This window comes from Condylura cristata, unplaced genomic scaffold, assembly GCF_000260355.1.
Source record: "Condylura cristata isolate star-nosed mole 26May11 unplaced genomic scaffold, ConCri1.0 scaffold00009, whole genome shotgun sequence".
Taxonomy (NCBI): Eukaryota; Metazoa; Chordata; class Mammalia; order Eulipotyphla; family Talpidae; genus Condylura; species Condylura cristata.
Window position 1 is genome coordinate 39,555,492 of NW_004567110.1, and position 27,784 is coordinate 39,583,275.

Here is a 27,784-nt window from a genome sequence, read left to right on the forward strand (position 1 = left end):
AATTAACTACCAAAGATTATCTCTCTCGCTTTTTCTTAAGACATTTCTTTTTTTCGAGTTGGGGTCAACATCCCACTAATCTGATATAAAATTTTAATTTTATTTTCAATCACAGGCTTTCATCCCTGGTTTGCCTGTTAGAAGGAAAGAAGGAATTATACTATTCACAAATGATGGGTTCTTTTTTGTATCAGTCCCTAAGTCCAAAAAATAATGAAAATGAAATATAATCAATGCTGCATGCTTCATTGCTTTTTCATGTGTGAGAAAACTCTCAATTCATTTACCCCAAGGGTACTATAGATTGCTTGTACTGTCAATACTTTTCTCTGTTTCTTTGTCCTATACAATACACCTCCTTGTCCCTTTTTTTGAAAGTGGTGGTAGAATTTCACCTACCATTTAAAATGTAGATGATGCATTGTTTGGAAAAGTTGGCTTTGAAAATAGTAGTTTAAATCTAAGTGAATTATCACCTAGGTTGTGTGTATACCTAGACCAGCAACCCGATACTGTGGGAAAGCTACACATTACCTTTGGAGATAGTTAAGAAAAGAGAGATTCTGCTGTATAGTTTATTTTGCTGTGAAATAAAGCTAGGGCTTCTTAGACACTTGTTTATGTCTCCCCCCCCCCCAATTGTAGTATATACCACATCTTGTAAAACTGCTGTCAGAGCAAAATTTCCTAGAGAAAATTTAAGTCATTCATCTAGATTAAGGCTCCTATAACGAGAACTCTCCAGAACAGAGCAGGGACCCTGAAAATAATGTTGAGTTCTAAAAACAGTAACCACAAATTTCTGTATTCAGAATGGGTATCTTCCTATCAGACATTTCTACTCAATTTGTAAACCATTAATCTCACCACAAATATAAAGACTTTGTATACCTGGTGATGAGTCCAGAAATCAGTTGTCAGTACATCCACCAACTCCTTTAAGTGCTACTAAAATTAAAGAGCCAATGCTTCTGTCTCTAGTTAACTCTCATTAATATGTATTTCTTAAGATTATTTGGCTTCCTAGCTAAGAGGAAATTGTAAGTGGCATACTCTTAAAGAACTTGTGAGACAACAGAGACAAGGATGGTGGGAGGAACATAGTGAAAAGTGACCAGAAAACTATAAGACACACTCCTTACAGAGAAGTAGAATTTTTACTAACAGATTTTCTTAGTGATGACTGAGACCAAGTTGAGTTTCATCTTATTTTTTATTACAACATTACTTATACAATATAATTTTAAATGCAGTTATATTCACAATGAACTAAAAACAAAAGGGGTTAGGTATACCTTCTGCTTTAAAAACACCATGCATGAAAAGGATTCAAAAAATAATAATGGACTGATGGGTGACACAGAAAATGTTTGATAGCACGATTGCATCTTGATGAGACTTAAGGAATCAATTTGCCCTTCAATAAACAATGATTTTTGCAAAGGAGTGTTGTCCTGCTTTCAGATATGTGAGAATGTGATATAACTACAAATGAGATATATATATATATGTATATATATATATTTTTTCTTTCCAATGTGAGCAGTTATTTTGAAAGGAAGGATAAAAATCATTAGTCAGAGCTGGGTGAGGTAACTGAATCCAGCCATAAGGAATTTGTAGAGAAACTCTACCCTGATCTTTCAGTAAGTAGCTCTGAAACTGTTTGCTCTAGTGCATATTGATAGACACTGTAAGTTGAAGCATTAGTCACCACAGACATCCCACTACCCACTGCTCCTACAGCCGGCTCAGCATATCCAAAGAAACCTCCTCTCATAGATTTTTAAAAAATTAATTGATTGTTTAAACTGCGGTAACATTGGCTGACGTTGTTGGTATTTTGGAAGTTTAAGATCTCCCAAGATTTTGTGTTAAATGTCTAGTTTATATTTGTAAATATAAAGGTTAATTCTGTTTCTTTTGTATTTCTTTTTGAGAACCAACCAGTGTTCTTTGAATTGTCTAAATTAGGTGATGACTTGTCTCATACACCTTTTTGACAGATTTGCAAAAAAAAGTCCTATTATCTACAAATTCTCATATGGCCCACACTTGTCTGGCTCTAATTTCCTTAAATAAATGCATTTTGCCTGTGTCTTTTAGGAAAAGGTAACCTCTGACAAGTAGGGGTATGGTGATATTTACTGCTAAAATTTCAATCAGTAGGTAGTATGTGATTTGAGTACTGGCCCATTTTCTTCCTTAACTCCAGTAACGTAGGGAAATGGAATCATAGCACTTAGGGTCTAAATCCAGCTATATTATCTACTAGCTATGTCACTTAGAGAAAGACATTTTTATCTACCTGTAGAGTTGCTTGTGTGAGAATAAATGAAATTACATGAAAAGTGCAAATCACAGTACATGGCAAATAATAGTTAAATAAACTCCATTAAAAAAGTTTTGGGGTCCTCCCTGGTGGCACAGCAGGCTAAAGCACAGCACTAAGAAGCTAATGCCACGTCGGCATAAGTTTGATCCCTGGCCCTGGAGCTGACCTACATGGCGCAGCAGATCTCTCCTGACCCGCCTGATGCTTCCCTCAGCAGTGTACCCAGTTCTGTATGCATTAAAAAAAAAAAAGTTTCGTATCCATAGAGGCCATGGGTTTCTGTGGTATCTCCCCACTTGTGTCTTGGTATTAGGGTGCTCACATTTCTCTGGGTAGATGAGCATTCCCTCAACATCTGTTTATGCATAATCAAATCAGAAGCAATCTATACAGCCTTTAAAAGTCATATTATTTGTTGACAGGTCTTGCATACCTAGTTTAATATTCTGCCTTTATATTTTTGAACATGATTTGCTCATAGACAAGTGAACACAGTATCATTTGCTTCTGGAGTAATAGTACCTTAAAAATATAACATGAACTCAGCTTGTGTTCCTGAAGAGAAATCCAGGTCACAAGTCAGGACACCTTTATTACTTTTCCAAGTGATTGTTTCCATGTAGTAAAGTAAGTGTCATTAATAGAGTTTACCTCTGTTTCTCTCATTTATTTGACTGACGTTTTGTAAACACTCTTACTTTTGGCTGTCTTAAGCAGTGTTGATTTATTTATTTTAAAGAAATACATAGGCAGGTTACTGCAATGAGATCACAAGCTATGTGACTTTAAAACTAGTTTGTAAAATGTATCATGGAAAAAGTAACTGAAGTGATCATATAGTTGAAGTGATCATATTAAGTATCAAGTAAGTGAACCTGAAGAATCACATAACTGATGTGATCAAGCCGACACTTCCTCTGCTTTCAGAACTCAGAGGTCTTCTGTGGGCAGATTACCTGGCTTCTTTGCAAGCTAACAGAGGAAAGTAAACATAGCAAATATAAACTACTAGAGGATACCTTTGCATTCTTTTAAAATCAAACTGGAAAGTGATTTCCTTACTAGTTCAGTTTTGTAGTGTAAGGTAATTTCAAATTAGGAAAGAGAAAAATGTACCTAATACTTTCTTTGACTTAGAAAATAAAAAACTTCATTATTTCCCATTTCTACCAATAGTTTTATACATACTGGTTATAGCTATTTGTTGTTTATATATCAGTTGACTAAAAATTAGGAATACATGTGACATAGACTGTTTTTACATTATGAAAATTTACATTATGAAAATCGCATCATTTGACTGCCCCTATCTAAAGATAGAGTAAGTGAGTTTGAGCTATGATTTTGGGCTTGCCCTTTACTACTTTACACAATAAAGCAAAGAGATTTTTCTGTTCTCAGTTTCCTAAGTTATTATATGGATTCCCTCTCTCTCTTTCCTACTTGCCTTTTGCTACAACATTTGTGTAAAATTTTACACAATTTTCAAACTTTTTACAAACCCAGGGAAATGTTTGAGAAGAAATGAATTGCCCTTTCTTTCTTTAATGATAATACAGTAAGTTCTGACATCTATCCTAAGAGGCAGTAATACAAACCAGTTTTTCTGTTTCTGAAACTAGGTGTGTTTATTATAAAATAGAGAACTATGACACTGACGTCAGTTAATACTATTAACATTTTCTTTTTTACAAGTAGGCAAACCTTTTCTAAAAGGTAGATTGCCATCATATTATTTTTTATTTATTAACTATAGTAAACACTTAACTTTTATTATATATTCTCTTATACCTTGCTTTTTTGGTTGTATGATATTCCTTCTAGAGATGTATCATAAATTAATGACTCTTCTATAGTTGAATATTTGACTGTCTCTAAATTGTTTCTATTTTAAATAGCTACAGTAGCATCCTTATGCTTGTAAGATCCTAAAAGTAGACTTTCTGGGCCAGTGGGTACAAATACTCATCTTGGCAAATTGTTTTCTGGAAAGATATTACTAATTTAAAGTCCCAATTGATCTGTTCCTTTGCAAGGTTACTCTGCTTTTAATTAATAACCATACTTGATAGCAAAATATCAAGATTTAATTTGCATTTGATCATTAATTGAAGTTTTTTTTTTCCCCCTTTTGGGGAATACATGGAAGATGTGGCTCTATATCTATAATTGTTCTCTGATAAACTCCTGATAACATTCATTGTCCATTTGTCTCTTGGTGTGCCTTAACTTCTTTTATTTTTTTAAGTGCAAGTACTCATACTGAGGTGAAATTAAAATAACTGAAGAGTCTTCATGTGAAATATTTAAATGTGTTATTAATAAGGAAATAATATCTTTTGTTGTAAATTTTCTATAGGCAACTTTGAGTATATAAGTTGTTACTCTATATTTTCATTTTTTGGTGTTTTATTTGGGTTTATCACTCGAAATGTAAATGAAGTTCTAGAATACTCTTACAATTGTATAATTTTATTAGTAGACCTTTAGAGGTGTTCATTTTTTAAATGAATGCTCTTCAAATAATCACAGACTAAACTCAAATGAAGTCAGAAAATAAACTTCACTGTGCTTTTAGGATTTAGACTTGGGTGATAGTAGACGGCAGATGTAGTTGACTACTGTGTTAAACAAACAAACAAATAAATAAAAGGGAAGAGGAAGGGAATGAAAGACCATTTCCTTACGAAGCAATCACACAGCTTATTGTTTAGGGAATGAAAAAGAAGAAGAAAACAGAAAGGAAAAGAAAGAAAGAAAAAAGAAAAGAGCCGGTTTTGTGGACTGTCGAGCACACAGATGTTCTGCTTGGCAGCCGTACAGTACTAGTTAGGATTGGGGTTTTTGCAGACGTAGAATGTGAGGCTTCTTTGTTGGAGACAAAGTGTTGCCTGTGGTGGGAATTGCTGCAGTGATGGGAAAGTATCGTAATGTATTGTTGGATTACTGTGATTTTCAATAGAGACAGTACATTAAAGTAGCTTTGTGGGCAGTGGATTGTTTCAGCCAAGCCTGGCTAATAACACACTCATCTTGGCAAACTCTATTTAAAAGGTAGAGCTGGCATAGTTTTGTGGTCATGGAGCCTGTCTGACACTTGGACATCAGAATTACTTTTGCAAACACTAGTTTTTAACAACCAATTTATTTACTGTGATACAACAAACAGTTTGTGACTTTTATAAAGTTAGAATTGTAGCCACTTTTCAAATAGACTGTTTGTTCTTTAGAATTACTAAACTCATCTATTTCAGAATTGTTATTGAAAGTATCCCTTTAATTGAGTTGTTCTTAACCCATTTGTTCATTTAGAATAAGATTTTGTTAACAGTTGAAAGTACATGATTTACATATTTTACATGTTAGCAATCTGTGTATAGCTGGAGTGGGTTTTGTTTAAATAAAAATAATCATATTTTGAAATATTTAAACCTTATGTTTAAATCCAGCCACTAGAAAGCAAAGGTGAGTATTCTTTAATTTGTTTGTCAATATTATCTATCTTGGTCTTCCACATTTGTAGTAGAATTGCTGGGTATATTATACTACTGTTAGCTGTATTTTAAGGTTAAAACTTAAGCTTTAAAGATTGATAACTGAATGGTTTTTTTAGTTGTCCCTTGCCCCCCTCCCTTTATGTTAAATATAATATTGAATAAATTTTATGACCTTTTAGTTGCTGACATAAAATTGGAACAAATGCAAAAGATACTCTAAAAAGCAGTAGAGAGGGCTCGCTCTGGTGGCCCATTGGGTTAAAGCACCACATTATGAAGCTCTCCGAAGCCCACTGCAGCACAAGTTCTATCCCCCACCAGGGAGCTGACCCACATGGCATGGCAGACCTCTCCGACCCGCCCGCTGCTCCCCTCAGCAGTGTACTTAAGTAGATCTGCCTGTTCTGCTCCCCACTCTGTCTCTGGTGAATCTTCTCACCCACCATACCTCTGGCCTGTACCCTAGTTCTGTAAGCATAAATAAATAAATCTTTAAAAAAAAAAAAAAGCAGTAGAGAATAGAACATTAGGCTCACTCTACAATTAGATTAGATGGTTTGTTTAATGAAAGACTGAACTAATGTGTTCATAGAGGGTTAGAGCTTATATGAACCATAGATAGCTAATCACCTCTTTTTTTTCACTAAAAGAAAGTAAGATGCAGAGAAATTAACCAGTAATCTCCTAGTACACAAGAAGTCAGAACCTAATTATAAAATTCATAACTCTCACATCAACTTTTCTGTACTTTAGTCTCATCTAATCAAAGCAACATGCATTTTGAACCCCTCTTCTGTGGAAGGATTCATCAGATATGAGCCTTATCTTGAACAAACCTAATTTTAGCTAGAAAATATGGCATGAACTCAATGAATAGTTAAATAGTAGTTCAAGACAATGATAGAAACCATATCTCAGAGCCCTAAATCTTTAATGGCCAAATGAACTTTGCAAGCAGTAATTATTCTTGATAACAGTAAAGAATATTTATCTTCAGGCTGGTATAGTCATAAATCTTTTTCATAGAGGTTGAGTTTTGAAGTAGGGCTGAATTTCTGTCTCACCAGTAAATTCCCATTCATTCTATAAAATTGAACATAATTGTCTCAGCTTTTGTCCAACCTTTAGGTTCTCTTACATATCTTACATAATAGAATTCTTTGCCTTTACACATGTCTCTTATATAGTAGTCCACATTTCATTGTAGTTGTTTGTCTTCCTGTCTAGACTTTTAACTCCTTAAGTTCACAGACTTTTTCTTTATATCCAGAGTATCTGCTTGGTACATATAACTGGTGAATACATACTTCAAGTAAATTAAACATTTGCCTTATTGCACAAATAGGAGTTAATACGATACTAACACATTACTGCAGACTGAATTATGTCCCTCCCAAAGTTCATAGCTGAAGCCCTAATCTCCACCAGTATTTAGAGACAAAGATCTATAAAGAGGTGATAAGATTAGGTGAAGTCACCAAGGTGTGACCATAGTTCAGTAAAATTGGTATCCTTTATAAAAAGGTAGAAGTGAGACTGGAATACTGTATTGTATTGGAAACTGGAATACTCACTTTTCCCAGCTTGCAGTTTGCAAATCAACCAGATCTTGGCTGTTGGATTTCTAGCCTCCAGAGAACTGTGAGAAAATAGAATTCTGATGGTTAAGACACACAGTCTGTGGCATTTGGGATAGTGGTCTAAGCCAACCCAAATTTATATATACACATATATAAACAAGAAGTATAGTAGACATTGCTTTAGAAAATTAAAAAGGTCCTGTCTCTTCAGATTCCACCACACAGCTTTGAAAGCTTTGTCAACTGCGCCTTGATGAGGACCCAACTCTATTGCCAAGTCAGAGAACCTTATAGTCCCAGAAAACCTTACAACCAGGCCGTTGCCAATTTTAACAGGAAGTGGGTGGTGCTCTACTTGCACAAATTGTTTGTTAAACCCAGAAGAATGCAAGCAGGATATTAAAAGGATCAGTTCGGCTCTGCGGTGATCTTTAGTGAGTTAGAATCAGGACAGTTTTGATCTGGCTGCTGTTAATATGTATACCAAATTCCATGTATCTCATAACAGTGCATTTGCTTATCACAGTAAGTGTATTTGCTCATGGGTGTGTTTCCTTTTTAACACTTCGATCCTTCTCACCCAGGATCTTTCCAGTCATGTTTCCTATAATTTGTTTTACACAGAGCAGCCAGAGTGGTCTTAAAACAGAAATTAGACATGGGTGATTCTCACAGGTGTGAGATGGTATCTCTTTGTGGATTTGATTTACAGTTGCCTCATGATAATGATGAGCATTTTTTTTTTTTTTCATGTGTTTGTTGGCCATCTGCATGTCTCCTTTGGGAAAGTACCTAAAGATCTTCTGCCCATTTTTGATTGGATTGTTTCTTGTTGAGATGTATGCGTTTTTGCAGAACTGGGATACTAGCCCCTAGTCAGATGGGTGATGGACAGATATCAGAAAGATCAGAAGCAACAAATGTTGGCGAAGTCGTGAAAAAAACCTCGTGGAAAACAACCTCACAAAATGTTGGTTGAAATGTAGTCTGTGTACCCGCAATGGAGAAACAGTGTGGTAGCTTCTCAAAGTACTAAAAATGGTTGTGTCGGAGGACACAGCCAACAGTTCCACTCATAGGTATCTACCTGAGGAATACAAAAGCACTAATTTGAAGGGATATATGTACTCCTGTGTTTATAGCAGAACAGTTTACAACAGTCAAGTTATGGAAACAGCTTAAGTGCCAAATGACAGATGAGTGGGCAGCGATGTGGTATACACATGCATAATGAAATACTTCTCAGCTATTTAAAAAAAGAAGGTGAAATTTTGCTGACTATGATACCATGGATAGAACTGGAGGAGATTATGCTAAGCAAGATAAGTCAGAAAGGAGAAATACAAATATTGACTAATTTCTCTCATGTGGAATATAAAGAAATAAGACAAAGGAACAGACAAAATGAAACCAAAATTAACCCTTGAAATTTGACTAAAGAACTGAGACTGCTGTAGAGGAGGGTAGGAAGGTGGCCCCAGTGGACTATGAGGGAGGAAATGGTGCTTGGAGGGTGGGCATAGTGTGGTAAGCTATTTATAGAGGTGTGAACCTATTCCAATAGGTGAACTATTGCAACAAAACAGAAAGTGGACCACTCATTTTGCTCATGGACTTCAATAAGTTCTGACCTTTACACTGGTGTGTGAACACCGGTGACTGCCACCTGCTTTCCTCTCTGCCCTCCGCACCTCCCAGTTTCCTTATAGCTCAGTGCTTTGTAGCTACTCTGGCTTTCTCTGGCTCCTTTAAACATGCCAGCTTTTCCTACCTTTGAACCAACTGCTTCAAACTGAAATGCTTTGCTCCCATCTTTGCACAGTTAACTCCATTTTTGTCATTCAGGGCTCCATTTAAATACCACTTCTTCAGAGATGCCTTCCTACACTATCCTTTCCTTATTATAATGTTATATACAGTACTTACCATGATTTAGTTTCTTTATTCTTTTTCTCTTTGCCAATGTATACACTCAATGATGTCTCTGACCAGTAAATCACTAAAGTGTTTTTCTCATATTAATATGTCATGTACGATATGCTCTCTGAACAAAGTTCTGCTCCTTACTCACCCATTTGTGGCAAATTAAAAAGCTGTGGGAGATAGAGAATGTTTTCTCCCCATTTTGTAGCACTGAGTTAGGGAATTCACTTATGTGGGCAAAGAAAACCAGATACAGATGACCTGCAGAAGTAAAATGAATCCTTATCAAAGTTGACTTTCTTATTAGAGGAAATTAATGTCTTTTTAGCAGTAAAAAATCTTTGAATCACTATTCTACCCTATTTTTCTTTGCTTTAAAAGCATAACAGTTTATTCAGAAATATTTAGATTAGTCAAAATGCCAACCAACCACTGTTTCTTTGGAATTTTAGTATTTTATGAATTTGTTTTTTGGGTAGTAACAGTTATAAAATAGTATCATTTGCTAATCCAAAGGAAAAGCCACAACCTTCCACTGGAAAAAGAAAGAAAAAGAAAAGAAAAAGAAAGCAAAAACCCTTTATTTATAACTTTATATTCATAAATAGATGCTCTGGTTTTGATTCTGAGACTCTGCAGTATATAATATTTATTTTTGGCACAGTTTGATTCCAAAGATACTTGACACTTGACAAAATTTTTTCTGTTAGCATTCAGAATAGTCACCCTAGACATACCAGTATATCCAGAGATAATTTCTTTTCTCAGATTGAAAGCAAAAAAGATCATCAACCTGTTGAGCATCAGCCCCTGGTCACTATGTAGTCACATTCCTGTTTTGATAGGAATGACCCAGAGATCAGGGAATACTTAGAACATTGTGAGTAACACACTGTCAACACTTTGTTGCTACTCAGGATTTAAAATAAATGAATGCAGTTTTGAGATTGGAAGCCAAGTGGAGCACATATTACCAGTGGTGGAATGCATAGTGACTCAGTGCAGACCCCCAGTTAAAGAACCTGTTGTAGAAATTTTGTGGGGCATTTGAGAATGTTTGATTATTATAAATTTGTATAAACATTTATAAGGATAGTGTTGTAGTGCTACATTGTAGAAGTCCAGAAGTACTACATTAACATTTATTAAGAGAATAACCTATGTAAGAGGAAAAGAGAGCTATCTTGATATCTTCAAATATCTTTCTTCATTTGTATACTAGCAGAGAGTAGTTCAGAAAATGTCATTTGAAGAATTTATAGAAGGGGTAAAATATCTGGTGTTCTGGTCAGTTAAGTATATGTTCTATTTGAAACAAAAGTTATCTGGCCATCTAGTCAGCATGCCTGTCAAGCATCATCTCTGCCTTCAGATTTTAGCCAGATAAATAAACTAATAGTGCATAATGGATATTGCTATCTGGACATAAGTCAAAGCAGGTATTGATGTGGTCAGTCATTAATGAGAATACCAGGCTTTGTGGTCTGAAATAGTTCAATGATGAAACATAGACTGTAAGTTGATCTGATGTTAAGCTTTTTACTGCACACCTGATTTACCTTCTGCTGTTAGGTTGCTCTTTTTAGACTTACTTTCCAGCTTTTGTGCTTTTTATGTAGATGACCAAAAAGGCACTTTGAGTGGTAAAATTATATTTGTTAGATATGGAAGAAATCTTGGAGGTCATCTAATTCAACCTATGTTGAATTCAAGCTCCATCATTGCCTCAGTGGTAACCTAACTTGAAAATTCCCTGTGATTTATTCCATTAATATACAAAACAACTGATTTCTATTCAGCTCTATTAAAAAGTTCTTTACATTAGAGCTCTCCCTGATGGTGCAGTAGTTTAAAGCACCGAATTATGAAGCTCTCCAAAGACACTGCAGCACGAGTTTTATCCCTGGCCAGGGAGCTGACCCACATGGTGTGGCAGACCTCTTTACCCGCCCGCTGCTCTCCTCAGCAGTGTATTTCAGTAGATCTGCCTGTTCTGTTACCCACTCTGTCTCTGGTGAATCCTCTCACCTACCACACCTCTGGCTTGTACCCCAGTTCTGTAAGCATAAATAAATAAATCTTTTTTTTTTTTTAAAGTTCTTTATATTAAACAGAAACCAGCCTAAGTTTGCCATCCTATAACTTAGACCAGTTTTCTCATATCTGTTTTGGAGGCACACAAGTTAGATACACAAAATAAATATTGTTACCGCCTGAGTAGTTAAGTTTTTCAAAATTATCCAGCTAGGTATACAGTCCTCTTTCTGCTTTTATTTTCAACCTGCTAAATGCTCTCTCTCCTTGAATTTCTTCATTCAACATAACACAAGATTCTTTTTTCATCTTCTTCTGGATAGACCTCAGTTATCAATGACTACCTCTGTGTTGCTTGGAACAGATGACAATTCTCTCGAAATGGCAAAAAAAGTGAAAAGAGATTGAAATTATTGTGAAGAATGTGTGTTGTATTATGCAGAAAATATACTTGTGCTAAGTCAGTCTAAAATAAATAACTTTAGGGAAAAACTTACGTTATTGAGTTCGCAGTTATCTTAAAACCACCTTACTGTATGAAATGCCTTCAAACTACTTGCTTTTTTGTATTTGTGGAGTCAGAGCTCTTTTTTATTTTAAATTTTACAACTTCCTTTAGACTTTAGTACCCTCAGTTTTTAGTAAAAAGTCAGGAATGGAGTTCTAATAAGTAGGCCCAGATTTTGGATTTTAAAGAGCAAATGTCAGCCAGGGCCTGTAAGTGTCAAGTCACAAGCTGTATTCCAAGCCCTTAGAGTCCTTTTGAAACTAACTTGGCTTCAGTCTTGTCAGCTTGTGATAGTGTCTCTGTGGTCCATCCTCATCCCCTTTCTCCGGCCCTCCCTGTCCTACAGAGGAGGCTGTTAGAATACACTGGATCTCATGATCTCTGCAGCATGGATCTGATTCTTTTATGAAAGTTTTTTCTCTCTCTGATCCTTGCCAAACTATGCCTGTTGCAGTAGTAGTCTCTTAAGTGTTTAGCTTTCTAAAAATCATCTGTTAAAAGCTTCCTCTCTTGTTGAAAGGACACAGAAATCAGGACCTACCCACTAAGTTAGCTTGACCTCCCAAAGGGATTGATGGAATAGGGCTTTTCACTCATTTTTGCCTTGGGTTGAGAAGAGGCAAAATAACTTCTGTTTCTTGTTGGTATCTTCTTAAACTCATGGATGATGGGTAGATGTTTGTTGAAAATTCAACAATATTTACTTAATAAGTAGCTAATTTAGAGACAGAAACAAGATTAAGACAAAAAAAAACTTGGTAAACAGGTTGGCACACAAATTTGGAACTCTTCTGTTTTCTTAATATAGTCAAAAGTGCAGGAAATTAGAAATCTGGAAACAGAAGTTCAACTATTAAAGACATTTTCGGGATGAGATAATCAGATGATATCTGACATAAAGTTATTTTCAAGCTAAATCGACTCCTGTTGTATGTGCGAGTGAGTGAGATTTTCAAGCAGGATGGAAGTGATTTTGAAAATCATTTGGTCATGAAATACACCCTAACCTCAGTAAACCTTATGTGACCGTTTTAAATGATCCAGCCCTTTGTTTGCATGAAAGTACATATTAATTTCTTCCGTTTTCATTATGGGACAACAACTTTGCTTGTCTCGTATATGATGTTTTAGACATGCAATTCTAACTTGAATTGCAGTGAGAGCTTGAATTGAGATTTAGCATGACCCCAAAACTATCATGAACCATTCATTTGAAATATGATCAAAACAAAGGCTCAGTGAATATTACTTCTGAAGACATTAGCCAGTGTTTTTTGAACAGGGTCAGCTCCATTTGAGGAATTTTTTCACATGAGCATCAATATCCAGTTCTGTCCTATTACTTTTGGTGAATTTTAGGTCTGAATTGAGCTCTGCCATCAGTATTTTTAAAAAAAGAAAAAAATTGTAAAAAGCTTACACAGGTGATTTTGTTATATAACCTTTCCAGCTCTGACTTTCTGTAAAGTCACCAAATCTGTCCCTGTAAGTTACAAAGTTATCCTTAGATTTTATTAAGCCCCTCCCTCAAATCCAAATTCACATTGAAAGAATGTCTTTGTTTTCTTATTCTGTATTGAAGATTGATACTAGACTTGGCCATATGAACAGTATCCTAGTATCTTTAATAAAACCATATTTGAAATTATTCTGCCTTTAATTACCTATTATGCTTTATTAATGTGGTTAATTTCATAACAGCTACTATTTATTGAATATGTATATATGTTGGGCAGTCTTCATTCTTTATGCTCCAAGCTTCACATTAACATTGCCAAATGATTTATTGTTATCTTCATTTTATAGATGAGTAGATAGCTCATACAGGTGTTTCTTGCATCAGTTGCAGTCACCTATATCTTTCTGTAATTCGGTAAAACCCATACTCCTGGGCCCTCCCTGGTGGTGCAGGGGGTTAAAGCGCAGCACTGCGAAGATCCCCACCCCAGGGTAGTGTGGCAGGCCTCTCCTGCTCCCCTCAGCAGTGTACTTTGTTGACCTGCCTGACCTACTTTGCTACTTTGTTGACCTACTCTGCTTCCTACTCTGTCTCTGGTGAATCCTCTAACTGCCCCTGCATGACTGGCCGTTACCCCAGTTCTGTATGCATAAATAAATAAATCTTTAAAAAAAAAAAAGCCCACACTCCTTCTACCTTTCCTTAATGATAAAACTTACTACAATAAAGCATATATTTTCTATTCTTATAAAATAAAAATTATGCACAACAAAATCAACCCCTTTATTCCTTAGATGCCCTAGTACTGGCCCCAAGTTTGATTCTACTTTTGTTAGTCATCAGCATATCTCAGGTGGTTTAAAGCATTTACTTCTTCTGTTTTGTCCCCTAGCTCTACACACACACACACACACACACACATTTCATATTTTGACCAATAACAAATAATTTTAGGTGATAGGATGGTCTTTTCCCCAATTTCTTGATACATCTTATTTTGTAACTGAGAAAAGGTGACGATCATTATTGGTCTATATGTAGCACTAGTCTATGCATATCCCATGTTATTAGAAAAGGTGAGTTATTTATTAGACATTTTAAAATGCTCCATATTTTCATTTCAGATAAGAATGCATTTTCAAATCAAGAGAGCATACAGCTTCTTTGTGTGGTGGTATAAATTAATAACCAGCAGGGCAACATTTAAAAGAATTGGGCTTAAAGGGGGAATTCACTTATTTTTACCAGAATTGCAGAAAAAAGTTAAAATCTTTATCTAGGGTGATTACAACTTGAGAAGAGACCATTTTGATTTATGAACAGTATCCTATGCTTATTGCCCAGAGTGCTGTAGGTTTCTAATACTAAGTTGATATGCTTTGCTGATTTGGCCTGGTTGACAGCAGACTTTAGATGGTATGTTTAAGGAATTATCAGGTTTTCGAAGGACTTTTGATAATACTTAAAGGTAGTAAAAGTTATGATTATATGGTTTTTTTCCTCATTGATGTCTTCTGATGACCTGGGATCATGAATTATGATTTGTGCTGTATTTTAAATTTTAATGAGTATAAATATTGGCTATTTATAGAAGTTTGTGAACACTGTGTACCTCTATTGTGGCTTAATTTGTTTTTCTTTTTTTTTTTCTAACTGAGGTAGCATTGTTAGCATTGGTTCTGTTAACCGTGACTGCTGTACCTAGTAGTATAATATAGTTAGTATGGTTGTTAATTTTGATAGACATGTCAGATTGAATAGAGAGAAGCAACAGACTGGCTCAGTTTAGGAAACATGGTAAACAAAGCCTAAATACACCAAATAGCCTATACATAAAGGTTTGTTTATTAATTTAATATTTAGGACTATAATATTATAATAATGTTACATTGTTAATAATGTATTAAATTGTTGCATTTTGCTTATGTATTCAAGTCAGTTTTGCATTTAATATCACTGTACATAATACCAGTTATCAAATACTTAACATTGTATAAAGTAGAAAAAATTACAGAATTTCAGAATACCTTTGGGTTATTCTAACATTGGTTTTAAGTGATGAGGAAATAGAAGCCCAGGCGGTTAATTTAAAGAATCAAGTATGCACATTCTCTTCATACTAGTGCACATTTTCTCTCTCTCTCTGTCGCGCGTGCGCACGCGCACACACACACACACACACACACACACACACATACTGGCTTTACTGTCTTCATCTATAGATCACCATTACTGTGAACATTTATATGAACTAGAAAAAACAAATTAGTGTTAATTAAACCACTGGAAATATCTTAATTATTTTCTCTTCAAAACAAAAGAAAAAATTACTTGACCTCACATAAAAAATTGTAAGAAAATCAGAAAAATTTATACACCTCTTTAAGTTATTGGGATGAAAACCTGGGTGATTTCAAAAGAACTATTTTTAAAACTTATGACAATTATCACTATAGAAACACAACTAGATTGACTAGCAAAGTCAGTTCCTCATAATGTTCTCTGTAGATACTGAGATTCAATCCAAGACTTGTATTTATTATTGACTTTGTATTATTTAATATACTTATATCAAAGAACTAGTCAGAGAGACGCTCTGTTTTAAGTGTGTGAGAATCATCAGTAGCATGCACTGACAGATGTTAAAGAATGCCTGTGGAAAGAATGTCAGAAACCTCTCCAAAGGAAAGTCTTTAAACCATGTCCTTAATACAGAAATGCAAAACCAGATTTAATTGCCCTTTTCCTAAACAGCTCAGACATGCAGACTCATTTACGGCAGCATATGGTCTGAGAAAGCGCACTGTGGAAGAGAGCAGTCTTGGTGAAGGCTTGGGATTGAATCCATTTAGGCTGGAGTTCACAAAGATCAGTCAGAGGCAAACACTTGAAGTTAAAAGAAACACACCAAGCAGTAAAAACATGCCTGTTTTCATTTGAAAAGTGCTCATTGGGGACATTCTGTTTGCTTTCAAGAAAGGAGTATTATAATATGAAATAAAACATTTCTGAAAAACCAATATCTGAGGGTTTTTTTTTCTAATTAAAGTATAAGGAAATAGCATGAAGCTGTGGAGATTTTTTTTCTGAGAGTTTAATTCATCATATGTCCACTGAAATTTACCATTTTCCTAATAGAGAACAATTAAAATAATTAGTGGAGAAGAGCAAGATAGGTTAACATTTTATTTCAGAGTAAAGACATTACAAGACTATACGTAATGGTAAATTCTTATTAGTTTACAGACCTTGCAAGAAGTCATAGATAATTAAGAATTTAAAAAAAGCAAAAACAAAATAATCCATGAGTCCTCTAATGCTACTTTATGGTATCAAGCAAGTGACTATTTCCATGGACTTTAACTTTATATATGTCTTTAATATGAGAGAAGCTATTTTTATGGAAACTTTAATTTTAATCTCTAAGTATCTAGTACGGGAGTTCCATTGCTGTGTAGGGAGTAAGTACCATGTCACACACAGAGGTGAGGAAGAATACAAATGAAACATCTGAGAGAGGGATTGGTAAATGCAAACGTAGAGTCTGTACTTATGATTGCTAGATCTAAGGAGTAGTGAATTATTATAGCAAATTATTTAAAGTGCTGTTTTTAATTAAATAAAGCTAGCCTTTCTGCCAGTATATATTGTGAGAGTAGTATGCTATTATTTTTATTGTTAATTTGAAATTGTCTAGAATTACAGTGTTGTGTGGTTATGTGACTTTACATATGATTAATTAAAATTAGATAGTATTTAAAATTTCAGTTCCTCAGTCACACTGGCCACATCAAGTGCTTAGTAACCCACATTACATACTTTCCATCAGCAAAGAGAGTTATGATGGTTAGCAATGTTTAGGTATTACTAATATTCTAATTAAGTCTTTATAAATGTACTCATTGAAATGTCAGTCCCCACCAAAGATTAAGCCAAAGGTTAAACTATCAAGAAAGTACATTTAGCACTTGTAGCAAGAAAACAATGGTTTCAAAGATAGTGCCTGTGGTGATGTAATTTTCTAAAATAGTGAACAACTGCTAACATTCTGAACAAAGTCAGTCTTCTTTCAGTTTATACAGTAATTACATTCTTGGAGATTTTGTGTATACTTAAACTTTTATTTAAACAATTTTTTTATCTTTAGTAGACATAGTTCTAGGTTTAGATAATTATAAGCAGACTTTTCACCCACTTATAAATGTGTAGCTCAGATGCAGAACAATTCTGTTGTACAAAAAAGTTCTGTGAAGTACAGAATGTCTACATCACAACCAACCCTGCTGAATATCAACTTGATTCTTGTGGCAACCTAAAAGTAACTTTAAGCATTTCCAGCAGTTTTTAGAAAACCTGTTGCTTTATGGAATAGTATTCAAAATGGTGGACCCATCAAAACTCATAAGGTAATCATTGTAAGCCTGTTCCTTTAATTGGTATATTTTTTGTTTTATCTTATATTACATTTTTTTAATGAAAAATGTAATGCCTGGGAACTTGATTCTTTTATCACCTGCCCTTATTCATTCCCAAGGATAATGAAAGAGAACATTCTTTACGTATAATGAACTTTTGTCTTATAGTTACTGTCTTTCTTTACTTTAAGAAAGATAAACAGACCTAAAATCTAGAGGTCTTAATCATAGAGTTCTGCAGATGACATCTAGTGAGCTGTGACTGACCCCCTTGAAATTGTAGCAAAATTTTGCTGATGGGTATTTTTGCATGGGGCAAGGATAGAGGTGAAGGGAGAGTCCACTGATAAAATCAATGGAATGAGGAAGAACTGGTTTTCAAACAATCTGTTATAGAAAGAAAACATAGAACAGGTAGACTAGATTCAGGTCTATAAAGTCATAAAAAGGGATGGTTGGTTTAATTAGAATAGATTTATAGAAGGCTTAACACCATCAACAAATAAAAAAGCAAGAGTCATAAGAGATAAGTAAAGTTGGGAACTATGCCCTGTCTTCCTTGAGCCACTGTTGAAAAAATCCTAGAGTGAAAAAGATCATTGTCACCCTTCTGTGACTGACAATGAAATGGATGCTGCTTTCTTATTTCCAGTTATATTGTGGTTATTGCTGGGAATGTGAACTGTTAAGTATGTAACTCTTTGAATTTTACTTGCTTTTGTTCAGTGCTATTTTGCCTCATATCCTCAAAGGAAATTCAACATTCATTTCAAAAGATATTGTTTTCATTTTTTGTAGAACTTAATATTTTAAGAGAGGAATCCTTATACTATTAAAATAAGTAGAATTTGAGTCAAAGCAAATACTGAAAGAAAAGCCATCCTCCCCGTCTCCCTACCAGTTTCCTTCCTACCGGAATCTTTTTTTGATTTAATTATGACTTGAAATTACAGCTAACTAGGAGTACTCTTGAATGCTCCATCATGCCATCACTGTAGTACCAGGTGTCAGTGGGCTTGTTTTGATGAAATGGTGGGTGATGGTGGTGGTGATTGATGATGATGGCTAACATTTATTCAGCATTTATAAGGGCTTGGCATGCGTTAACTTACTTCATACTTACAGAAATTAGGAGATGGGTATAATTATTCCCATTTTACAAATGAAGAAACTGCAATAGAAAAAGAAAACAGCTCTGAGTTGTATATTTATAATGATAGAACTTAGCTTCATCTCTAGTCATCTGATTCTTGAGTCCATGCTCTTAATCACTACATTGCCTCTTCTGGAGTTTTAGACTTAGTGCAGAAATCTTTGAATAAAGTGACCATTTTAAGATTGCACAAACAGTCTGGAGGAGTTTACTGGCATGTCAGTAAACTTAAATCTTATTATGTGGAACAATGGGAAAACTAGTAGTCTAAGTGAATATCAAAGATTCCTATACAGAATCATATCAAATTACATGGGCAGAAAGAGTTTTCAGAAAGATATTAGTTATTTCTCTCCTCCTCTTTAATAAAGTGTTTTCAGAGTTAAAAATCAAAATCCACATTAATTATCAGACTGTTGTTCTGTTGAGGGAGAACTGTGCTTCCGCCCACCTCTCCCCCACTCCACCCATGTCCCGGAATGTGCAGAGTGGAGGCATCCCTGTTCCAGGCTTCCGTGAGGTTTGCACAGGGGCTGTTCTTCCAAGCGTTTGTCCATTGAGTACAGCCATTGCCTCACTTGTGGTTTTGATCTTGTCTACATTATTCATCCTACAAAACTGTCATCACTTATGGAAAACATGTTTCCCTTGGGAGTGGTTAATGGTGGCCACAAAATTCTGAGAGGCCTTGTTTTACTGGCCCTTTGTGTTTGTGTAGAGTATCCTCTCCTCCTGTACTTGACTGTATGCAACAAAGGTAAATCTAGGTCTGAGTTTCTTGAGCAGTGACCAGAGAAGACTGCATCAGAAGCACCTGGGGAACTGGTTAAAAAGGCAAATGCCAGGTCCCCCTCCCTCACTTGTCAAATCACTCCAGGGGGTTGCTTCCTGCCCTTTGTTTTTTAGCAAGTTACCCAGGTGCTTCTGAGGTATTGAAAAAATGTGAAAACCAAAAGGCTGCATTGAGTGAAATGTATCTTCCATAGTATTTTAAGAGAAGGGACATAGATAGGACTACAGCCCTGTTCTTAACAAACTTACAGTCTGATAAGAAAAATATCACTGACATATAATTAAATAATACTCAGTATAATGATGTTAATACATCATATACAAAATTAATAATTAATAATATCAATATACAGGTTATTGTTTAATTAAAGTAAATAAGTTTAAAAAAATAATGTATCATAAAACTAGAAACAACTGTTTTCATGGGCAGAGATCAGAAACTTCTAGAGGTCTTTAATTTTGTTCACTGTACACTGTGTACATTTCCATGTTTCTTCTGTTATTTAGCACACGGAAAGGCCTCCAGTTTGCTTTTCATCAAATTTACCAGCTTACTGGATAATATCCATAATTTTTATTAAAGGCTACTGCATCTGAAATTGGGAACAAAATTTTGTCTTTCATAAATTACCAAACATATTGAGCATTCATGATGTTTCTGGTTTTATTTTTTAATTGCACACTGCTGCATTTATTTGACACAGAATGTAATTTCTGGACACAAAACAGAGCTTCTTTTTCCATGTGACTGTGCTCAGAACACTTGTCCACGTGTTCATGTCATATTCATTGCCTTATAAAAAGGGATACCTCATCATGTTCAGTTTATAGTCTGCCTGTGAGTGAGTAAAAAGAAGTAGACCAACAAAAAACAATGAAAGGAAAAGAAAACTAACATTTATCAATCTTTATATGTCAGACTACATCCAAGCAACTTTCAGAGAGGTTAAGTAAATGAACCAGTCAGCATAGCTGCTGAAGTCAAGAAAATAGAAATTCTAGATAATCCATGATCTAGTGCCTTTATGAGCAAGCTTCTTGTTAGTTTATTGGCAGATATTTGAGTACCTGTTGCACTGGCTCTGGGAGAACACAGGGATAAATAATACAATATGAGGCGTGCATACTGTCAAGTGAGAAATCAGAGACTTACACAGATAACCATCACAAATAACTGAAGGACAGTAATATTTGCTCCTAGTGCTGTGTTTTCCATATGTTAACCTACATGTATTTTCACAGCAAAGCTGCAAAGTCTTTGGAATCTCTTAAATAAATGTCCAAAACCTCTTTATTCCATGGGACTTCCCCTGACAGCCAATTCACTTTGACAAGGGGAATGGCAGTGCTTATAAAAGCAGCAGTTGATGACTTCTACCTGGATGCTTAAGAATCAACAGCATTTAGATAAAGATGCAAAGCTCAAGCAGTGCCAACCAAGCACAGATGCAAAAAAATAGAGGAGTAGAAAGATGTGAGTGGACACTAGGCCATTTCCCACCAAGCATACCAGATATGGAATCCACCGGAAGGAATGAACTAGAAAGGTGAGGTCCGGGAAGATCATGTAACTAAGGATGATGAGACTTGAAGGGCTAAGTTCAAGAAATAGCTGTGATAAAAAAGTATATGAACAAAATATCCTAATTAGATGTGGCAGGGGCGAAGGGGCAAAGGAAGGGCACAACCTGAATGAAACCTGACCAGTGAATCATGTGATTCGTGCTGTGAGGACAGATGAATGAAGTCCTTAGAATGCAAGTTGCAGCTCCAAGTAACGTAGAGACAACTGTGAAGTGACCTTATTTTCCCAGTGATCAATTCACATGGAGTATGTAATATAAAAAAGTTCTGATTCACTAAATAGACTGTAGGGTATTTCTAATTTTTTTAAACAAAGAAGAAAATATGATCTTTACCTACAGATCACACATACACATGTGTACATACGTAAAAATACACCTCCGGGAGGACTAGAAAATGTGACTGAATTCATTACTGCCAAATTTTGCAAAAGAACATTTCTATATTCAGAAAGAAAATAACTTTAAAAAGCCAAATAGCCTAGTGCCTGTCTTTAAAGATTTACTAATTTTCAATCAGTAGCAATATTTTTACTCTCCTGTATTTTATCAAAACGTTGATGTTAAACTCTTGAAATGATTAAGGAGGAAAGCAAATGAGTCTATTTTTTTCACTGGCTATTATAAAATATTTGAATTTTGACCAAGGTGAGTCATCGTGCATGTTGCAACCAGCATTCCACTCCAGTTACGTAGCAATCAATCCCCAGGACAAAGTACTTTGCACTTAGATTTTTTTTTTTCTATTTTACATTTATAAATTTACTTTAAAAGATTTTAATCTAAGAAAAAAAGACTGAAAACTTTTTTCCTGGTTACTCTGATTTTAAAAATCAGTAACATATTAAATGTTAGTTTCAAGAACCAGCTAGTTTGAATTTCACTTTAGAATACATTTAATGTTCTATATCTTTAAAGGCAACTGTAAGATGAACATTCTGCTAGAAACCACAGTTGTTTTCTGTTAAAAACAGATAGGAAGGTTAACTTTTTTAAGTTCAGCTAGTACATTAAAATTTAGTTGTTCCTCTTATGATAAACAGAATTAAGAAGCTTTTTTCTCTCTCACCTTTTAGGAAATACCAGAAAGGAACCAGAGTCCGGCTGCGGCTCTTAGATCTTGAACTTACATCCAGGTTCCTGGGGGCAACGACAGATACAACTATACTGGAGGCTGATGCCATTCTCTTGGGACTCCAGGAGAACAGAGACTCAAAGTCAAAAGAGGAGCATCATGAAAATAAATGAACTTTGCTTACAGCATTCACTCCTTTTTTGTGGAGCCCAGATACTTATCAAGAATGAAGCAGACAACTGTAAATGAATAATTGGGAAAAGATATAATAAATAAAAACTGGAATTATAGCTCTTATTCGTTAGAATTTTCCTGAAGTGTATCTTCCTTCCTCCCCTCTTATTTTTTCCTAGGATTAACTATACTGAAAAATTTGTTAATCAATAAATGTTTTGAATGGTATCTATGTGTTTGGTACTATTTTAAACACAAGGATGAGACACAATTGCTTATGCTTTGATGGGGGGAATGAGAGGATAAATAATTAAAATATATATTAGACAATGCATGTGCTGTGCTATAAGGGCAAAATAAAACTGCGAGGGCAGAGACATTTCTAAAATGTGTTAATAGATGTTTACAAGGAAGACATACAAATGCCCAACAAGTACATGCCAAGATGCTCAGGATCCCTAATCACAAGGGGAATGTAAATCAAAACCACAATGAGCTATCACCTCACACCTGTGAAATGGCTGTTATCCAAAAGGCAAAAAAATAAGTAACAAATATTGGCAAGAATGTGGAGAACAGCAAGCAAGCCATTGTGCACTATTATAAATTGGAGCAGCCACTATGGAAAACAGTATGGAATTTCTTTGAAAAATTACAAATAGAAGTACACCAAGATCCAGTAATTCGACTCATCTTGTGGGACTGTACCCAAAAAAATATAGTTCAAAAAACATGGGTGCAACTTCAAGTTCATTGCAACATGATTTACAACAGCCAAGATTGGAAGCAACCTAACTATAAAGGCTTAAAGAAAATATTTTATATAAATATACATGGTGAATATTATTTAGCTTGAAAAAGAAAGAAGTCCTGTCCTGTTGCTTTAAAGCACGTGGATGAAACTTGAGTGCATTACACTAAATAAAATAAGTCAGAGAACGTCAAATACCATATCATCTCACTTTTATGTGAAATCTAAAAACAAAACCACAAAGCTCATGGATAATCAATTTGGTGGTTGACAGTGACAGAAATGGTGGCAGAAATGGGTGAAGGGGGTTACAAAGTACAAACTTTTAACTATACAATAAGTCATGAGAATGTAATGTACACTATAGTTACTATATAGCATATTATAGTTACTATTGATAATTCCAGTAGTATATTTTGAAGGCTAATAGTAGATTTTAAAAGTTCTCAATCACAGAGTAAAAAAATTGCAACTATGTATAGTGATGGGTATTAACTAGGCTTATAGTGATGATCTTATAGACAAATCAAATTATGTTGTATATTTGTATATTATCTAATTAGTTATATGTTAGTTAAATACAGAAAAGTAAAGCAAGAAGTGGACTTAGGAGGTGTCAGAGGGACAAATTGGAGCTTAGGTGTGTTATCAATGGAAGGTCTTTAATAGAGGGGTTTGCTTTTTCTTCAATGAAAAAGTTTTGTATTTTTCACTGATACAATAAGTATGTACAGAAAACTCTGTTAAGAGCCTATTTTAAAAAGTAAGGTATAACTGAACATGTATTAGCATGAAACTAATGTATGTTACTTATCTGGAATATGGAGAAACCAAACAAAGGGTCAAAAATAAGCTTTAAAGCACAAATATTAAAAGCTGACCAGAAACTGAGACATCCAGAAGGGGGAATGAGGAACAAAAACAGGATGGGGAGAGTACACAGTGGACTATGGGGAAGACCTATCATGGGTGCTTCAGTGGTAGGTGTGCTGTGGTGAGAGTGAGGTATAAGTGGCATATGTTAATTTCAGTTGTCTACTGATTCAATATATATTATATTTAATGTTACATTATATATATTATATATAATATGCATAAAGATTATACATAGTATATAATATATATGTTATACGTTGAAAAATAATAGCACAATTACTCTTGTGGACATCTGTGATTATATGTAGTTATAAGGAATAACTTTTAAGTATGTCTGAAGATAGGGTTTCTGGGAAAGAATATTCTAAGAGGCTTGTCCAGATTAACAAATGGAGGAAGTTGTATCTGAGCATAGGAGGAGTAAGAGATGAGCCTGGAGAAGTGGAGGAGTCTGTATAGGGATGTTGTTGACATTTATTCTGACTGAGATGGGTGGATCATTCTGGAGAGTCTGAGTAGAGGAGGAATATACCCTGACATTTTAGGAGGACCCTCTTGAGGAGGTCCCTCTTGATGTTGAACGAGAGCAACAGCAGCTAGACCTATGAGGATATTTGCAGTGATCCAAGTGAAGGGCTGTGGATCAAGAGTAGCCAGGTCTATTTAACTCGGATATAGATCACAAGATCTTTTACTTTTGACAGATACTATGATTGAATTTTTTGAGGGGGTTATTATAGGATAGGAATGAGTAAGATTCACATGCAAGAAGGATATAATTGTGAACAAGAGAACAAATGTTGTAGATTGAATTATTCACCCCAATTCTACACTTCTGTTTAGTGTTAGGCTCCTCGCTGTAGTCTTATGATAGATAGATAGGATATAGTATACATGCCACAGAAGGATTCATTGCTTCTGTGGTTGATAAAAACAAAAGATGTGAGTTCAGAAAAAGTTTTGATAAATTTATGAATGATAACTCCAATTTTGAGTATTAAATAAAACCAGGGAGTTTGAGATAAATCCCAGAACTTTTGAGGCTAACATTAATGCAATACTATGAGACTTTGAAACCACAGGCTGGTTAGATCATCAGGCTGACCCAGAATAACATCTCTTATATTCATATCTTTTGGTTTTTAAAAAGCAAATACACATTTTAGTATAAATTCCTAAGGGAAACATGTAGTTTGTTTGAAAAGACTAACATTTTCCTTGTGTTTCTCTTAAACTAATTACAAGGAACTCAGAGATACTCTGAGGCAGTAGATATAGGAAACTATGAATGAACGTGCTTTAAGTTCTCACACCTGTATTTTACATGTAGAAAAAGGATTTTGAAGATCAGGTCTTAGCCTCCAGGTAAGACATTACATGGACCCTGAAATCATCCTGTGGACAGATGAAATCTTGAGAAACCAAAAAGTAGATTAAATTACTACATTTGCTTCACAAAATTGCCTACTTGAAAAAACAATCCAACTCTTACCAATCTCTATAAGTCTCAAATCATTATGGTTTAGGAAAAATGCACATGAGACTGTGATAGCAATAATTATTTCAAATGAATGAATAAAAGAAAGAAAGATATTGTACTTTTTCCAGACAACATTTAAATGTAGAATCTTTCATTTTAGATGCAGTTAATACCACAGAAGCCAGTAGATAAAGACGATGTCCCAACTCCCAAAACCATACCAAAAGCAGTGGGAATTCCACTCAGGCAGTCAGCTCAGACAAGGCTTGTGGGCAAACCCTGCAAGTTCATTGGTCAGAAATAATGTTATGTTTGAGTTATGTTGCTGCATAATTATCTTTTAGATATATTTAGTAATGCTCTATATACACTAGTAAATTTTCAAAATAGAAATGCAAAGTTGATGCTAATTTAAGGTAGTTTCGTGCCTATAAGTTTTAGAAAAATTTTTCAAATAATAATCATTTCCACTTTTGTTAAACCTTTCTGTTCCCACTCACCCTGATGTAGGTGTTAACAAAATTTGAAATGAGTAATGGACCAGAAAAAGTTCTGGAAACTATACCAAGTGGGTTTTACAGTCAGTCTCTGTGTAATCTAATCTAAAAGTTACCTGATAGGTGTGGAGCAAGAACCAGAAAAACCAGGTAAGGTATTATTCTACTAATAGCAAAATGGAGAGTTTTTTTATAGTTGGATCTGCTGGTAAACCATAACTTAGTGCCTTACTCCTCTAAGATGAATTTGATTTATGATGATTATCTTCTAAATAATTCTCCAAGCTTGCCTCAGGAGGTAGGAAGTAAACTGTTGTGGATGTTTACAGTATGGACTGGGTGCAAGGAAGAGTCTACAAAGTTATTACAAGGAACAGAAAAATAACTCAGTAGTAACTAAGAAGTAGATTAGCTGCTCGTCCTCATAGGAACAAGGTGTGTTCTGGCTTTGTTCCTGCCCTCCTGACCCCAGATAGAGCCCAGCTGATGTTTTCATGAGAATATTCCCTTCAACAGCATCCTCCAGCCGTTCATGCTTAGGGTTGGGGAAAATCAATACGATTAAAATGGCTATCCTACCTAAAGCATTATATAAATATAACACAATCCCCATCAAAATAGCAGTAGTAGGGCCTTCCTGGTGGTGCAGTTGGTTAGAGTGCAGCACTGCAAGCTGGCCGCAGCTACTTCAGTGTGAGTTCCATCCCCGGCCTTGGAGGTGATCCACATGGCATGGCAGACATCTCCTGACCTACCTGCTGCTGCCCTCAGCAATGTACTTGGTCGATCCCTGTTCTGCTCACCACTCTGTCTCTGATGAATCCTCTCACTGACCTATGCCTCTGGCCTGTACCCTAGTCTATAGGCATAAATGAAGAAATCTTAAACACACACACACACACACAAGACTAGAAATAACATTTTAAAAATACCAAAAATATTCTCTAAAGAAATTGAACAAAAATATTGAAATTTATATGGGTCCATAAAAGGCTTGAACAGCAGAAGAAATGTTGAGGAAAAAAGAAATGGAGGCCATCATGTTACCTGATATTATATACTATAAAGTAACTCTACTGAACACAGTGTAACATTGGCATAAAAATAAGTGCATGGATCAAGGGCACAGACCAAAAGCCCAAAAACAAACCCAGGTACATATCAGTGCTTGACTCATGGTCAGTCAACCATGACCACAATATAAGAAAAGAAGAACCGCTAATTAATGGTCCTGGGAAAATTGGATGGCCACATGTGGAAGAATAAAGTTGGGTCACTCTAACTCCATGAAAAACCTGAACATAAGACCTGTAACAATAAAATATATAAGAAAATATTGGCATTGTTTTATGAAATCATTGATAGATATTTTTGGAAACTCAACCCCTCTGACAGGATAAAAAAAAAGCAAAACTATATAAATTGAGATTACTTCAAATTAAAAAAATAAATAAATAAAAAAGCAAAACTAAATAGAGATTACCTCAAATTAAAAAAAAAATGTACATAGCAAAAGAAAGCATAAATAAGTTATAAAAAGACAACCTACTGAATGGGAGAAATATTTACACATAGAACTGAAAAGGGATTACTATCCATATATACATATATATATATATATATATATATACATATAAACTTACAGAATTCAA

At 34.9% G+C, this 27,784-nt stretch overlaps 1 protein-coding gene across 1 annotated transcript in view; it reads left to right on the forward strand.

Moving 5' to 3' along the window:
- The window catches only part of MRPS28 (mitochondrial ribosomal protein S28), a 76,368-nt gene extending 53,626 nt beyond the window's left edge, over positions 1–22,742 (forward strand). Inside the window, exon 3 of the mRNA XM_012722834.1 lies at positions 22,356–22,742. Coding sequence (XP_012578288.1) covers positions 22,356–22,527 — 172 coding nt within the window. The 3' untranslated portion in view covers positions 22,528–22,742. The remainder of the gene's footprint in view (positions 1–22,355) is intronic.
- The last annotated feature ends 5,042 nt before the right edge of the window (positions 22,743–27,784 follow it).